The 15,678-nt window shown below is 42.8% G+C and overlaps 1 protein-coding gene across 1 annotated transcript in view; it reads left to right on the forward strand.

Moving 5' to 3' along the window:
* PRKCE (protein kinase C epsilon) overlaps window positions 1–15,678 on the forward strand; it is a 507,843-nt gene that overhangs the window by 309,732 nt on the left and 182,433 nt on the right. The window contains exons 3-5 of the mRNA XM_077811974.1: window positions 6,222–6,381; window positions 9,534–9,568; window positions 13,133–13,218. Of these exons, the coding sequence (XP_077668100.1) occupies window positions 6,222–6,381; window positions 9,534–9,568; window positions 13,133–13,218 (281 nt within the window). The remainder of the gene's footprint in view (window positions 1–6,221; window positions 6,382–9,533; window positions 9,569–13,132; window positions 13,219–15,678) is intronic.

Here is a 15,678-nt window from a genome sequence, read left to right on the forward strand (position 1 = left end):
GTTCCACGACCACCACTCCAAAGAGGAGGAAATGGTTGGTGGTGGTCAGGGATTCCCTCCTAAGGAAGATGGAATCATCCATCTGCCACCCAGACCGGGAAACTCGAGAAGTGTGCTGCTTGCCTGGAGCTAAAATTCAGGATGTGAAGGAGTGTTTGCTGAGACTGATCAAGCTCTCAGACTGCTACCCCTTCCTACTTCTCCATGTGAACACTAGTGATGCTGCCAAGAATGACCTTGAGCTGGTCACTGCAGACTGCATGGCTCTGGGAAGAAGGATAAAGGACTTTGAGGTGCAAGTCATGTTCTCGTCCATCCTCCCTGTTGAAGGAAAAGGCCCAGGTAGATACCATTGAATTGTGGAGGTAAATGCATGGTTGTGCAAGTGGTGTCGGAGAGAAATCTTTGGATTCTTCGACAATGGGATGTTATTCCAGGAAGAAGGATTGCTAGAAAGAGATGGAATCCACCTAATGGAGAGAGGGAAGAGCATCTTCACAGGCAGGCTTGCTAACCTAGTGAGGAGGGTTTTAAACTAGGTTCACCGGGGGATGGAGACCTAAGCACTGAAGTAAGTGGGGAAATGGGATGCTGGGACAAAACACAAGGAGGAGGGTACAAGAGGGGAAGCCTCTTGATTCATACTGAGAAAGTAGGGCAATCGGCTAGTTATCTTAGGTGCCTGTACATGAATGCAAGAAGTCTGGGAAACAATCAGAAATAATTGGAAGTCCCGGCACAGTCAAGTAACTGTGATGTGATTGGAATAATAAAGACTTGGTGGGGTAACTCACGTGACTGGAACACTGTCATGGATGGACAGGCGGGGGACAAAAGGTGGAGGAGTTGCACTGTATGGAAGAGAGCAGTATGATTGTTCAGAGCTCCGGTATTAATCTGGAGAAAAGCCTCTTGAGAGTCTTTGGGTTAAGTTTAGAGGTGAGAGCAACAAGGGTGATGTTGTGATGGGCATCTGCTATAGACAACCAGACCAGGAGGATGAGGTAAATGAGGCTTTCTTCGGACAACTAACAGAAGTTTCCAGATCACAGGCCCTGGTTCTACTGGGGGACTTCAATCACCCTGACATCTGCTGGCAGAGCAATACAACAGTGCACAGATAATCTGGGAAGTTTTTGGAGCGTGTTGGGGACAACTTCCTAGTGCAAGTGCTAGAGGAACCAAGTAGGGGCCGTGCTCCTCTTGACCTGCTGCTCACAAACACGGAAGAATTGGTCGGGGGAGTAGAAGTGGGTGGCAACCTGGGCAGCAGTGACAATGAGATGGTCGAGTTCAGGATCCTGACAAAAGGAAGAAAGGAGAGCAGCAGAATACGGACCCTGTACTTCAGAAAAGCAGACTTTGACTCTCAGGGAACTGATGGGTAGGACCGATTGGCTAAGCAGCAGTTCTGCAGAAAAGGACCTGGGGATTACAGTGGACAAGAAGCTGGATATGAGTCAACAATGTGCCCTTGTTGCCAAGAAGGCTAATGGCATATTGGGCTGCATTACTAGGAGCATTGCCTGCAGATCGAGGGAAGTGATTATTCCACTTTATACAGCACTGGTGAGGCTACAACTGGAGTGTTGCATGTAGTTTTGGGCCCCCCACTACAGAAAGGATGTGGACAAATTGGAGAGAGTCCAGCAGAGGGCAATGAAAATGATTAGGGGGCTGGGGCACATGACTTATGAGGAGAGGCTGAGGGAACTGGGCTTATTTAGTCTGCAGAAGAGAAGAGTGAGGGGGGATTTGATAGCAGCCTTCAACTACCTGAAGGGGGGTTCCAAAGATGATGGAGCTGGGCTGTTCTCAGTGGTGGCAGATGACAGAACAAGGAGCAATGGTCTCAAGTTGCAGTGGGGGAGATCTAGGTTGGATATTAGGAAAAACTATTTCACTAGGAGGGTGGTGAAGCACTGGACTGAGTTACCTAGGGAGGTGATGGAATCTCCATCCTTATTGGTTTTTAAGGCCCAACTTGACAAACCCCTGTCTGGGATGATTTAGTTGGGGTTGGTCCTGCTTTGAGCAGGGGATTGGACTAGATGACCTCTTGAGGTCTCTTCCAACCCTAATCTTCTATGATTCTAAGTAAGTAGTTTTCACATTTACAGCTTTCAGTAGTAATGACGACTTCTGAGCAATTGGTTAAAAAATGAAGTCTAAAACAGACACGGAAGACTGCATTTGTTCTCTGATTTTTTTTCATTCCTTTTGTACAATTGTTTTCATAACATAGACTGGAGTAGAACCCATATTAAAAAAAAAGTGGACAGAAATATATGATGGACCAAAGTACATGTGCTTCTTCAGCATAATATTAAAAGACATAGTGCTGAAACTGAAGGAATGTCAAGTATCAAGTGCTTCTCACTGGAACTGTTGTTTGACACTAGACTATGACTCTGTAGTCTGATTCATACACATTCCTCTAATGCTGACTGCTCATGACAACTAACAATCAAGCCTGGGTCATCAGTGCTCTGTTTGGGCTAGATCCACAAAGGGACTTAAGTGTTGCAGTGCTCAATGTTGTAACAACTAATTTGTAGGTGCCCTGTTGTCTGGTGGAATCCTAAGCCCCAAGTTAGGTGCTCAGGCAGAGGCTATGGGGGTGGGGCGGGGTGGGTCATGTGCCCCCCTCCCCCCAGATTTCTGCCTTCCATTTAGCAACAGCGTCTATTCAGAAGTTTTCAAACTGTGAAGCGCGACGGAACGTTTGGTGGGGAGAGGTGAGTGACAACTCCAGGTGGCTCGGGCCTCAACGTCGAGCCCCACTCTTCAACTTATCCCAAGTCTGGCAACCTCCAAGCTCTAAGAGCTGGGCTCGCTCCTTGTTCTTAGTGGCAAATGCTGTGACTTGCTATGCGGAGCCCCTCACCAGCTCCTCCAGCCTCTGCCTGCCTTGCCTCACAGGGAGAGGGGAAGCACCTACAGGCAGGGGCCGGCAGCGCATGCATGGAAAGGTCACCCAGAGGCACATGGTGGGCTTTTGCAACGTCAGTGCTCTCCTAAATTTGGTCACAATTTCTCTGCTTGATGCAGCGTGTGGTTGGCGCTGGGGCAGGGTTAGGGGTGTGGCATGTGAGCATCTGTGTGGCCAGCTGGGAGTGGAGACATCAGGCGGAGCAGAGGTGGGGGAGAGTGCGCAGGGCCTCGTTGGGCACTAGAGAGTAAGGGGGAGACTAGGGCAAATGGGTGGGAATGCGCCTGCCCCACCCGTAGAGTGAACACATGGGGTGGTCACAGGCCCCCCCACTATCACCAGTTATTTGTCACCTCTGTAATCAGGCTCCCTATGCAATGGATGGGGAGAGTTAGGCACCTAAGAATGGGATTCACAGAAGCCAGCAAACTAAGGAGGAGCTGCCTAAGCTTCTGAGGAGTGAAATGCAGAAGAGTGGGATTGGGGTCTGCTTAAAGCTATTTAGGAACTTAACTCTGGGCTGGGGAGGGAGGCACCTCTCTCTGCTTGGGATTAACAGCTGTGAACCCTCTCCTGGAGTTAGGGGCCTAAATCTGGTCATCCCTTTATCATAAAAAAATAGACCACATTCCTCATTATAGCCAATGGCTCAGGGTACTCACTTGGGATATGGGAGACCTGTTTTCAAATCCTTGCTCTGCCTCATTTGGAGTAGAGACTTCAAGTTGGGACTTCCATATCCCAGGTGAATACCTTGACCATCAGATGACTGAGAGCCCCCCCCACCCCATACCCAATTTCTCCTGTTGACACTGTTCCACTTTGTGTAATTACATATTCATTGGACCAGGGATTTGAATCTGACTCCTACACGTCCTGGGGGAGTGCCCTAACCAGTGGGTTGAAGAGTCTATCTCGCTCTGTTCCAATGAGTATTTAATTATTTATGCAAAGTAGAAAGGTTTCAGCAGGAGAGACTGAGAGAGCCCCTCCCCAGGATATGTGATAGCCTACAGATTAGAGCACTCTCCTTGGAGGTGGGAGTCCTCCTGGGTTCAAGACCCTGTTCCAAACCAGGCAGCGTGGGGGTTCAGACCTGACTCTTGGACATCCCAGGTAAGTGCTTTAATCTTTGGGCTATTGGGTAATCAGGATGCACCTGCCAGCCACAAAAATTCGGGGCCTGCTCACACTTGGCTGTCTTTTGTGCAGGTTAGGAGTGCTCAGAGCATATCTCCTGGATCAGGCTCCACAGGCAAGATAGGCAGGGGAATGCCTAGTTTGAGAATCCAGCAGGGGTTTAGGCATGAGCTAGGATGTCGAGTGGCTAGGTGATGTCAGGACTTTAGTTGGCTTTGTGCATGCCTATTGGTGGAAGTTTAGGTGCCTAGGGAATTTAGGCGCCTTCAGGATTAGACAGCAGTTGAGCAAGGGTTGAGGATCTTAGACCCCTAAAGTGACAGTAAGGCACCTAAATCCCTGTTTTGGATATACACTCTTGTGTCTGTCTGGCATCTAAAAGAACTTGGTGGTAACCAGTTTTGTAGAATGCAGAAGTGCCATTGGTTAAATTTAGCTAAAGGCTTTTTTTTAGATCTCAATTTAGTAGAGAAGGCCCTCTTGAGAATTCATCACTACTGAAAGAAGAAATAAAAGTGGTTTATGTTGTGTGTGGAAACAAAGGTATTGTCTTGCAGATACCAAGGTGAGGAGTGCTTTAAAAGTACCTTATTTAGAGCCAGTGAGTATAGCTAGAAAGAGATTGCTAGTCCTTGGGCTCTCTGCTGAGTGTGTCAATAGGGGGTGCTAATTAGCATGGATTGAAGGAGAGGTTTGCGGGGACATGGATATTTATTTACTGGGAACTGAGATAGTTTTTCTACTGTTACTTGAAGTTTCTCTTTGCTGATCTGCTCATCTTCTACCTTCATCAGGAATGATGGGGGGTGGATCAAGTAATGGTCATAAACCCTGCGAATTCCACAGTAAACCTCTGCCTAAAGTGTGGCTCAGTAGGTGCACCTCTGAATGCTGGGCTTGATTGTTGTGAGGGAAGAGATAAATGGGCACATATCCATTCAAATTAATGTGGTATGATTTATTTAAGTCACCTGCTGTATCCTAATCTTTACAATAAATAATGGGACATCACAACACAGGTATTCTTTGCTGCTAATTCATCCAGAACAATTGTCTGACAGATACAGCAACTTCTGGAGGAGACACACGGCTACGTTTTCAAAACAGTGTATAGAAGGGTTTATTTGTTCATGGGAATTGTGCATAAACCTCCAATCGAACTCTGAAAAACAGCCCCTGGTGTCCTGGAGGGTCTTTCTAAGTGTTTTGAATCTGAAGAAATAATTTGAACTTTCATCTCCCCCATTTGCAAAAGCTCCCACTTGCTTGCAATTGTACAGACATTAGTTAATGAGACTTCCTCCCTTTGCTCAAGAATATATACAATCAATAAGAATACGTTATTGTTAGAGGAGAGCTAGAACCACAAAGTTCAGGTCCTAATCGGAACTTCCCCAAAGTTCCAGGTGTTTGGATATGGAATTTTTGTCCTGCCTGTTTCAGAGAAAAAGACCAGCTGGGACAATTTTATTCTGCATTTAAACTCTCCCAAAGTTTGGGGTATTGAGCAGCGCGCTCTGTTCTTATTGAAGGCAGTGGGAATTGAGATATCTGAGGACTTTGGAGAATTGCAGTGTTTATTGTTTAAGTAGTTGCAGTGTGCTTAGAGACAGGTTTCAGAGTAGCAGCCATGTTAGTCTATGTTCGCAAAAAGAAAAGGAGTACTTGTGGCACCTTAGAGGCTAACAAATTTATTTGAGCATAAGCTTTCGTGAGCTACAGCTCACTTCATCGGATGCTTATGCTCAAATAAATTTGTTAGTCTGTAAGGTGCTACAAGTACTCCTTTTCAGTGTGCTTAGAGCTATACAAAGTTCAGAAGAAAACTTCATACCCAACCCAATGGAGTTTATAGTGAAAGGGTTAGATTATAAGAGGTGCTTAGAACCTGCAGCTCCCACTGACGTCAGTAAAAGGTGTGTCCCATTAATGTTAGGCCCTAAATGAGAAAAATAAACATAACTCCCTGCTTTGCCTGTGGTAGAGCCTGGACCAAGTTTTGTGGAAGTGAGTTTCCTTGCACTGCTACAGACACAGGGCTTTTTTAAGACTTTGATTTTGATTTTTCCCTTGCATGTCTGGTTCTCAGAATGTGTGTCTGGGATGATTCTGTGCTTATCATTTTCCCCCCTGTGCTTTTTCTTTTCAGCACCCAAAGACAATGAAGAACGTGTGTTCAGAGAGCGGATGCGTCCGAGAAAGCGGCAGGGTGCTGTACGACGCAGAGTTCATCAAGTCAATGGACACAAGTTTATGGCCACCTACCTTAGACAACCAACATATTGTTCGCACTGCCGAGACTTTATATGGTATAACCAACATGTGGCTTTTTTGTTGTTGTTGTTGCAAATGTCATGCTGTTTTGGATTGAACTGTTGAGGTTCCATTATGTCTTGCAGCAGTCCGAAAGGAGTAGAGCGTGTCACAGGCCAGGGGAACTCCACCTGTATGACCCCCTCCACAGTCCAGAAAGGGTACCCATTCTAAGCTCCCAGGTCCTTAGCTGTCACCTTTCTCTCGGATGGAGACCCTCATCTCTCTTCCTCCTGACCAGGGTTTTTTTAGGCTGCACAGTTCCCTGCCTATACTGTGTTATTCCGAGCAAGACAGACTGCTTAACTAGGCCAGCATTTGCACTTCACATATTCTGTGAAAGATATAAATGGTGTAATTGCCTATAGTTATAAGTTACCACACAGCTCTGTCTAAGCAAACACATCTGTTTTTAAGGTGAAAGCATTACAGAGAAAATGTATTAAAAACAATAAAAATCTACACACATGCTAAAAAGCTTACCAGAGGTCACCCCAACTCCAGCCTCAGGCTTGGCAGGTGTCAGTCCTTCCAACCCTTCCCATGGACTGAAGGTTCTCTCCATTTGCTGGATCAGAAAGAAGACCCTGAGTCAGTTTAAACTGAGGCTGTTTATCCCAAAGTCCTTTCTTTATCTGTTGGTCTCTAGAGAATCCAGTTTGTACTAGTATATGTGAGCCTGTCCAGGTGGTGGTACCTCCCTGGAAGTGTTACAAGCTGAGTGAATTTGCCTAATAGCTCCCTCCTCTTCCTCCCCCCCCCCACTGGGCTTTGGTCACCCTCCCCCATGGGCCCACAATGACACATAAACGTAACACAGTGAGATCACCCAAAGATATTGCAGGAAATTGCCATATCTGTCACAGAGCAGTACAGCAGTTTAGTTCTTTTCCTCTTTAACATTAATTCATCATCAGTTTTTGCAAACAATAACACAAACCTGTCAAAAACTTCCAGTGTGAATGATATAATTTGGGATTTTCTCTAGATTACAGAGCTCAGTCCTGACCGGCCTAATATCTAAAATGGATCTGATTCCTGTAACTCACTACAGTATTGGCTAGCCTCATATTTCACAACTGTAAGTGTCACTGCAGAGCTAGGCTTCACAAGAGTAAAGAGAGCTGTGGTATGACTTGTTTAAAAATTTAAACAAATAAATTTTTCAGTTAATAATCACCATTTAAAGCAGTGTGAGCTAGATTCTGATCTTAGGTACTTGGGCAGAAATCCAGAGTAATTTCAGTAAAGTCAGTGGAATCACTGTGAAACTGAATTTGGCTGTGAGCCTTCCTAACCCCTCCCTCTTTTGGTGGCCATCCTCAATGCCTTCTGTATGAGGAGGAAGACCTCATGGCCAATTTTTTTTTCTGAAGCTTTCAAAAGCTTCAGTTTTGATGAAGAAAACCCCTAGAAAATACAGATATTTTGGATGTGAGCCCAGGGTGTTTCAGATGTAAAATGTCAGCAGGCATGCAGAAACCGTCCAGAATGAGGATTCGAGAAAAGGGGATTGTCACCTCCTCCAAGAGCAAAATCCTACCTCCATTTAAGTCATTGGGAGCTTTGACGTTGACTTCAGTGGAACCAGAATTTCACCCAAGATATCCTATCAGACGATCAAATGTCTTTACTCTGCTTCTTCATTTCTGAGCTACTTCCTTCCAGCAGTGAATATAGCAAACAACCTTTGAGAGAAAAACCTAGTCACTTTCAGTAGCTTTATCTGAGCATATTGTTAGTATCCTTTAAGTAGATCAGCAGGGATTTTTCCAACTCCATTGGACTGAAGAAGTTGGCCAAAATTTTCAAACCTGGGTCCAATTTTGTTTTAAAATGAGTGCCCAAAGTTAGGCTCCTAAGTACATATTAGACACCTAGATCAAAGAGGTTTGATTTTCAAAGATGCAGAGCAATGCAGCTCTCAGTGACTTCAATGAAAATCAGGCCAGTTCTATGTAGGTGCCTGAAAGTAGACTTATGAGCCTAATATTAAGAATATAAATTTTGGCTCGGATGCCTGAAGTTAAGCTCCTAAATTCATATTAAGGCAAAAGTGGCCCTATTTTTAGAAGCACTGAGCACCCACATATCCAAGTGAACTTGATGCAGGTGCACAGCACATTTGACAATCAGGCCACTTTTATTTAGGTTACTTTAGGTACCCACATTGTAAATGTCCCTTTCAGCCTAAAAGGCTTAGCTGAATTAACAAAGATCATAACATAACACTAAGTCAAGAGCTCCACTTCAAAAATGATTTATTTTATGCATTACAGGTATGCACGGATGTGTGTTATTTTACAAAGAAAAGGCATGGGGACAGATTTGGCTTTCAGCTACTCCAGTGTAAATCTAGAGTGACTCCACTGACTTCAGTAGAGCTATGCCAGATTTACTCTAATGTAGCAAGAAGCAGAATCTGGTTCAAAATCCCTATTTGAAAGAGTTTATAAGTAGAGGCCAGATCCTGAAGCCTTTCACATGTGCATAATCACAGTGAAGACACATACACTCAAGTCATTTGGACTCATGTAAGAAAGGAGAGCAGGATTGGGTGCTAGGCTAGAGAAGATCTGACATGGTTTGAGGTGAAATTACAGCAGCCAAAGGTGCACAAAGGGCCTTCCATGTTCTGACATCCTGAGGTTTTCTTGTTTTCACACTGTGCACGTCATGAGTTTAGGTTTAAATAAGTCTAGTTATGCCAAAAGTAGCTGCAGAATAAATACAGCATTATAAAAGACAGACAACATATACATTTTGTATACACTGTCGATTTTGGGCAGAGAAAGAGAAATTCTAATTAAGCAACATTTTAGAAACGAAAGAGAAATATCAGCAAAAGCAAGTTTCAGTTTATTAGGACTCCATATGTTTAGTAGACAGAGAACCGTCCATAAGTAGGAATGCACAAAGTACATGATCCAGATGGTGCATGCCCCCCCTCCCTCAGTCATATGATGTACCTTTCTCCCACATTTTTCTGAAAACTAGTCCAATGATGAAACATGCAGGCTGTGGGTTACAGGAAAAGTTTGATTGAATCATGAACCTGGCCAATAGAAGAAGAAAACAGCATAGTGTGATTTTTTTATCTATGTATTTTACATTTTCTAAAATACTTTATGTATGTTCTTATCTACAGGGGTGTAATAGGAAAACAGGGATACCAATGTCAAGGTAAGAGAGAATCTACAGAGAGAAATTAGAATAGATACTAATATATTGTTGCTGTTATGTATAAATACACAGGGTTACGCACTACTCATCAGACATAGTATATATATATATATATATAAGAGCAAGGTTGGAGCTCAAGACTATGAATTAGAATATGAAGTTTTAATAACAGAATCAGTCACTGACTTGTGACTGAGAGCAAGTCACTTAGACAGATTTTCAAAAGTGTCCATTAGCTAGGGTTGGTTCAGCTGAAGTGAGTAGGATCAGTGTATATTTAGCATCTCTGAAAATCAGACCTCTCACACTGGCCATCCAAAATTAGTGGATGTTGCAGCCCTGGTAAAGCTCCCTCTGTTGGACACTGAGCAGGCTGCAGTGTTTGGGTCCTTCCCACTGGGCTTATGTACTTTTAAGCTACCCTGAGTCTGGGTAGGCTCCATCCACCATGTCTTTCTTTGGTATCCTTGGCACATTTCCTTAGTATTGACTAAGTTGAACCTCATGGCCCAGCTGTCCTAGGCTCCCAGGCTCAGTGCTGATCACTTTCCTGGAGCTCCAACCTTGTGAACACTCTGGTTTGCCATCTACCTCTCCAGGAACATGTGATAGTTGAAGTACATAAAACACAGACTTTGTAAGGTTTCTAATATAATTACTCTTGACTTTAGATAGCACAAGAGATATACAGTTAGACCAAACAATAAAATACCTATACACATTTTCCTACCCCTGTTTCCCCACCACTCTTGAGCATTCTTTGGGCTTAGGTCAGAATCTTTTAAGGAGTCCAGGATCCTTCCTCTTCCCCTGCCCTCCTGCATGTGGTTTCTCCTCTGGAATATGGAGTTTCTCTCTCTCTGTCTCTAAAATGGTTGGTGAGAGACCCTTTCTTTTACAACCTCTAGTCCATTTTGTCATGTGATCTCCTGATCAGCCTTATCAGGTGATCCATTCCTTAATTACCTCCCCCTTGGAGTTCAGACTTGAAAAATTGGTTTGCCCTAGGCAGCAGCCTTCTCTTTCTCCAAAGGTGCTCCATTTAAATGGACAACCATCAAGGTTTAATGACCTTCCATTGTTAGCTCTGTGCCAGGTGCATAAATTTCTCCTGTCACCTCCTGTGGGTTTTAGCTCAGTGTGAAGGCAAAAGACATCAGAAAAGACAAACAATCCCCATGTTCAAAATGGAGATTGCAGTCTGACACAGATACACATAGAGAGCCTCCAACAGCAAGCAGAATTCAAAAGCTGTACATGGACAGATTTCCCATATTGTCACAGTGGACACTTCTGCAAATGTTGGCCTCTCTGTTTCTCACTTTTTTGATCTTGCAAAAGTGGAAGCTTTATCCCATGCTGTTAAGCATTTGTGAACCTTGGATGAGAGGTGCTAATGGCAAAATACTGTAATTAATTAGATTAGATAATTATAGATGTTACCGGTAACAAATGTTACAGTTAAGATTGAGTAAGTGTTTCCATTTTTACCTCTAATTTCCTATGCTCATAACTTTTCAAAACAGTTGGGGGATGAAATTTTTCCTGCTTCGGTCTCTGCCAAAGATGGTATTTTTGGAAAGTTTGAGCAAGCTGCATTGTTATTTTTCAAAAAGAAAGAGGAGTACTTGTGGCACCTTAGAGACTAACAAATTTATTTGAGCATAAGCTTTTGTGGGCTAAAGCCCACTTCATCAGATGCATGTAGTGGAAAATACAGTAGATAGATAAATATATATACAGAGAACATGAAAAAATGGGGGTTGCCATATCAACTCTAACGAGACTAATCAATTAAGGTGGGCTATTATCAGCAGGAGAAAAAAAACTTTTGTAGGGGTAATCAGGATGGCCGATTTCAAACAGTTGACAAGAAGGTGTGAGTAACAGTAGGGGGAAAATTAGCATGGGAAAATAGTTTCCCCTACTGTTAGTCACACCTTCTTGTAAACTGTTTGAAATGGGCCATCCTGATTATCACTACAACTGTTTTTATATCTATATCTTCCTACTGTATTTTCCGTTGCATGCATCTGATGAAGTGGGTTTTAGCCCACGAAAGCTTACGCTCGAATAAATTTGTTAATCTCTAAGGTGCCACAAGTACTCCTCGTTCTTTTTGCTGATACAGACTAACATGGCTACCACTCTGAAACCTGTTTTTTTCAGTTATGAGAGAGTTAAAAAGATTAGTTTTTCTCATTGTAACAAAAACTTTAAGACACTTTTTTACATAAGAAAATAAGAATTGCTATAATGGAATACACCAGTAGTCCATCTAGTTCAGTGTCTTGTTATCAAAAGTAGCCGGGATCAGAATAGCCACTCTTTCTTTCATGGAGGACAATTTTTCATCATCTGGAGAACAATGGATTGATAACCTTATAATTGTTATCCCATCTGCTGTATCTGCAGATATTTGTCTACTGTGTCTGTTCCTTTTTTTTTCAAATGTAACTGACCCCGGTTCTTGACAAAGCATTTTTGCCTGCTGAAAAAATGGGAAATCTTCATTTATTCTTATTAGTAATAATAAATAAATAACTTAACTTCTTCCTTTTTCTGATTGGACAGTGAATCCCATGTGCCTTTGTTTCTTTTAGCATGAAAGCTCTTTAGGCAGGGGCTGTTTTTATCTTCATGTCTTATATAGTGCTGATCCCATTGACTGTGCTAAACAAATAATGAGGTTTTTTTTTATATAAGCTGCTATCCAGTGACAGAAATAAGCTATGGCTGAGAGTGTTAAAGATGGTTTGTAATTTTGGGTGCCTTGGATTTTGGTTGCCCATCCTGAGAGTCCCTTAAAGGGCCCTGATCTTCAGAAAGTGCAAAGAATACACCTTCTGAAAGTCAGGACCCTTTAAGGTGTTTTAAATTGTACACCCAAAATCACAAGTCACTTTGGCTCAGATCCTCAAAGGTATTTAGGCTCCCTAAGTTACACTGATGGATCCATTAGAGACAAGACCAGTGGTGTAATATCTTTTATTGGACCAAGTGCTGCTGGTGAAAGAGACAAGCTTTCAACCTACACTGAGATCTTCAAGTCAACCCAGATCTGCAGATGAGCTCTGTATAGCTCGAAAGCTTGTCTCTTTCACCAATAGACATAGGTGCGGGAACTATGGGTGCAAGGGGTGCTGCAGCATCCATGGGCTCCCCACTGTAGCCCCTGGCTGCCAGCCCCACGCGCCCAGGCGCCCGGCTGCCACCCCGCACCCAGAGCTTTATTCCCGGCCTCAGCTCAGGGGTGGTGGCGGTGGTCAGGGGTAAGCGGGCTGGCTTTCAGCACGCCAACTACTAAAAATGTTCCAGGGGCAGTGCCAATACAAGTGGGTTCAATAAAAGATATTATCTCACTCACCTTATGTCTCTCAAATACTGGGACCAACATGACTACAACAATGTTCCCAACAACAATTTGATGATCTGGGCTTTTTTAACCTATGTCTTTCATATCCCAGGGAAAGGGATCCAGTGTTTTAGCCTTTTGACTTCAAGCTTTTACTTTAAAAACTGTCTTCATGAAAACTCATCCTTTCATCCCCTTTTTGTTTACAGTTTGCACTTGTGTAGTCCACAAGAGATGCCATGAGCTTATAATAACTAAGTGTGCTGGTTTAAAGAAACAGGAAACTCATGACGAGGTAAATATTTATAAAATAAATGCTCTAGATAAAAAAGAAATCTTTTTATCTATTCATGTCACTACCGCCTCCTCCATTTTATCAACAAAAAGATATGGAGTTTGTTCGGACCCTTCAGGTTTCCACATAGTATAACATTTACTCTTGAATGACAAATCACCGTAACAGCTCCATTTACTTGGGAATTATTGTAAAGCAGTCTGTTCCTGGCTAGCAAGTGTTAGACAAAATCAAAATTCTCTGACATCTCAAAACTCTTTTTTGTTTCCATCCTGCTTCCATTGAAGTTAATGGAAGTTTTGCCATTGAATGCAGTGGGAGCAGGTTCAGACCCTTTCCCTCCCAATTGCATTTAAAGTGGGTGATTCGTTAGCTAACAGTAGTATAAGGACTCTGCTTGTGTATCCTATGTTAACATAAAAGAGTGCCCAGAGGTGACATAAATTATTTACAGGGGGCTTGCTCTAACTGCATGCAGAGCTTCCAAATGTGGAAGAAAAGCAAAACGTAATATTCTGCATTGAATAATGCCCATAGTTAAAAAATAACACAGGAGAGGTTATACCAGTTACTGTGTAGTTAATAGTTTTTCTAAGTTACTTCACAGCTGTGGAGAAATGTTGTGCATAATATAAAAGGGATTATCTATCTATCTATCTATCTATCTATCTATCTAGTATATGTTACCAGATATTTAAGCAAATGATGTCTGCTGATAATGAAATAAACTGTTTTACTAAGCTTGGAAATGATTATATTATTATTTATATCTACCAACAGTACTCACCACTGCTCTAAATATAAAAGAACACAGGACTCCCACCTCAAACGATGTACATTTTTAAAGAAGACAAAAAACTCACTCCAAACATGGACCCAGATCCTCAGCTGTGGCTAACAAATGCACAGTATGGTTTTGTCTGCACTGACCAAAGATGCGTGTTTACAGTGAGATAATTAACATGTGATAAGAAAAGGAGTACTTGTGGCACCTTAGAAACTAACAAATTTATTTGAACATAAGCATAAGTTGCATCCGATGAAGTGAGCTGTAGCTTATGTTCAAATAAATTTGTTAGTCTCTAAGGTGCCCCAAGTATTCCTTTTCTTTTTGCGAATACGGACTAACACAGCTGCTACTCTGAAACCTAACGTGTGCTAGTTATCTTGCTGTACAATCCTACATGGAACCAATGGCCTTGTCATATTAATGTGAGGTAATTAGATGAGATCACCTAGTTTACCTTGCAGTAAAACTGCAGTGCCTTGTCTCTGTTCTGTTTTTACAGAAGGACAGCTAATGTGCATTGATTATTACGTGGTAAGACAAACCATTTTTGTCAGTGAAGACATAGCCTGTAACTTGGGGAATAGAAAGGGTGTGTAGAGGTGGTTTTAAACCACCTTTGTGCTTCTGGAGTTATGGGCCAGGCCAGCCAGATTTGCCTCCACCCCTCCACATAATTTGGAGTAGCATAAAAGATGCTGTAAAGTATACTGTCTGCCAATGGCTGATTTTGCAGTCCTGGCACTTATGGGTGGGGGATACACTCCCCCCACATCTTCCATTTATTTATTTATTTTTACTTGTACACTAACTGAATTTTACTTGTACACTAAGTGGATGTCACTGAGACACCAGCTGCTGGCATTCCCCAGGGCCATTTTTGCAGTGTGTTTCAGATTAGAACAACACGTTAACCTCTGCAGTGAATATTCTGTCCCCTGATCTGGGGAGCAGAAGTGCTTTCGCTTCAGAACATGATCTCTTTCATGGGATTATGACATAGCCCTGCTGCACCAGTGTTTTGGCTAACAATGATTTTGAGCAGTGTCCACAAGGAGATATGAATTCCTGAGCGGATTTATGTTCCCAGGCTCCAGACTAGTGGACGCTTAGATGCACTGCTGATACGATGCTCTCATTGTTCAGTGGGGTGCTAGCCCACTGGAGAGAAGCCAGTGGTAATAGGAAAGAGGGAGAAAAAGCATTGAAATAAATCTTTTGCTATGCAGTGGGCACCCTTAACTTTTCATGGATGATCTTCAATCAGTAGCTAATGGTACTGTGGATTCCCTGTTCACAGTACCTTGTTTTCTCGTCTTACCAATCTAAAGACCAGTGGCATATTAAAAAGCAAGTGGATTGTGACTTCTTTAATTTTCTCCTGTGCTAGCACCTCCCATGCCTGCTCTCAAAACAATTGGGAGCAACTTCCTTGCCTTTCACATGGAGAGATCTCTGCTGATAGCTGTGCAGTTGTTATTTCAAGGAATGTTTGGAAGCACACTGCAGTCTTTGCACCATCAATTATCTGTGATCTTTTGAACACCAAGAACAACAACAACAAACAAAAAAAAAGAAAAAAAGAAAGAAAGAGGTGGAACACTCTGTGGGGAAATAAACCCATTTAAAAGGATGATTACACCAACATGTACCTAGTTCATCTTGTTTCACCT

The sequence above is a fragment of the Eretmochelys imbricata genome, chromosome 3 (assembly GCF_965152235.1).
Source record: "Eretmochelys imbricata isolate rEreImb1 chromosome 3, rEreImb1.hap1, whole genome shotgun sequence".
NCBI classification, from domain to species: domain Eukaryota; kingdom Metazoa; phylum Chordata; order Testudines; family Cheloniidae; genus Eretmochelys; species Eretmochelys imbricata.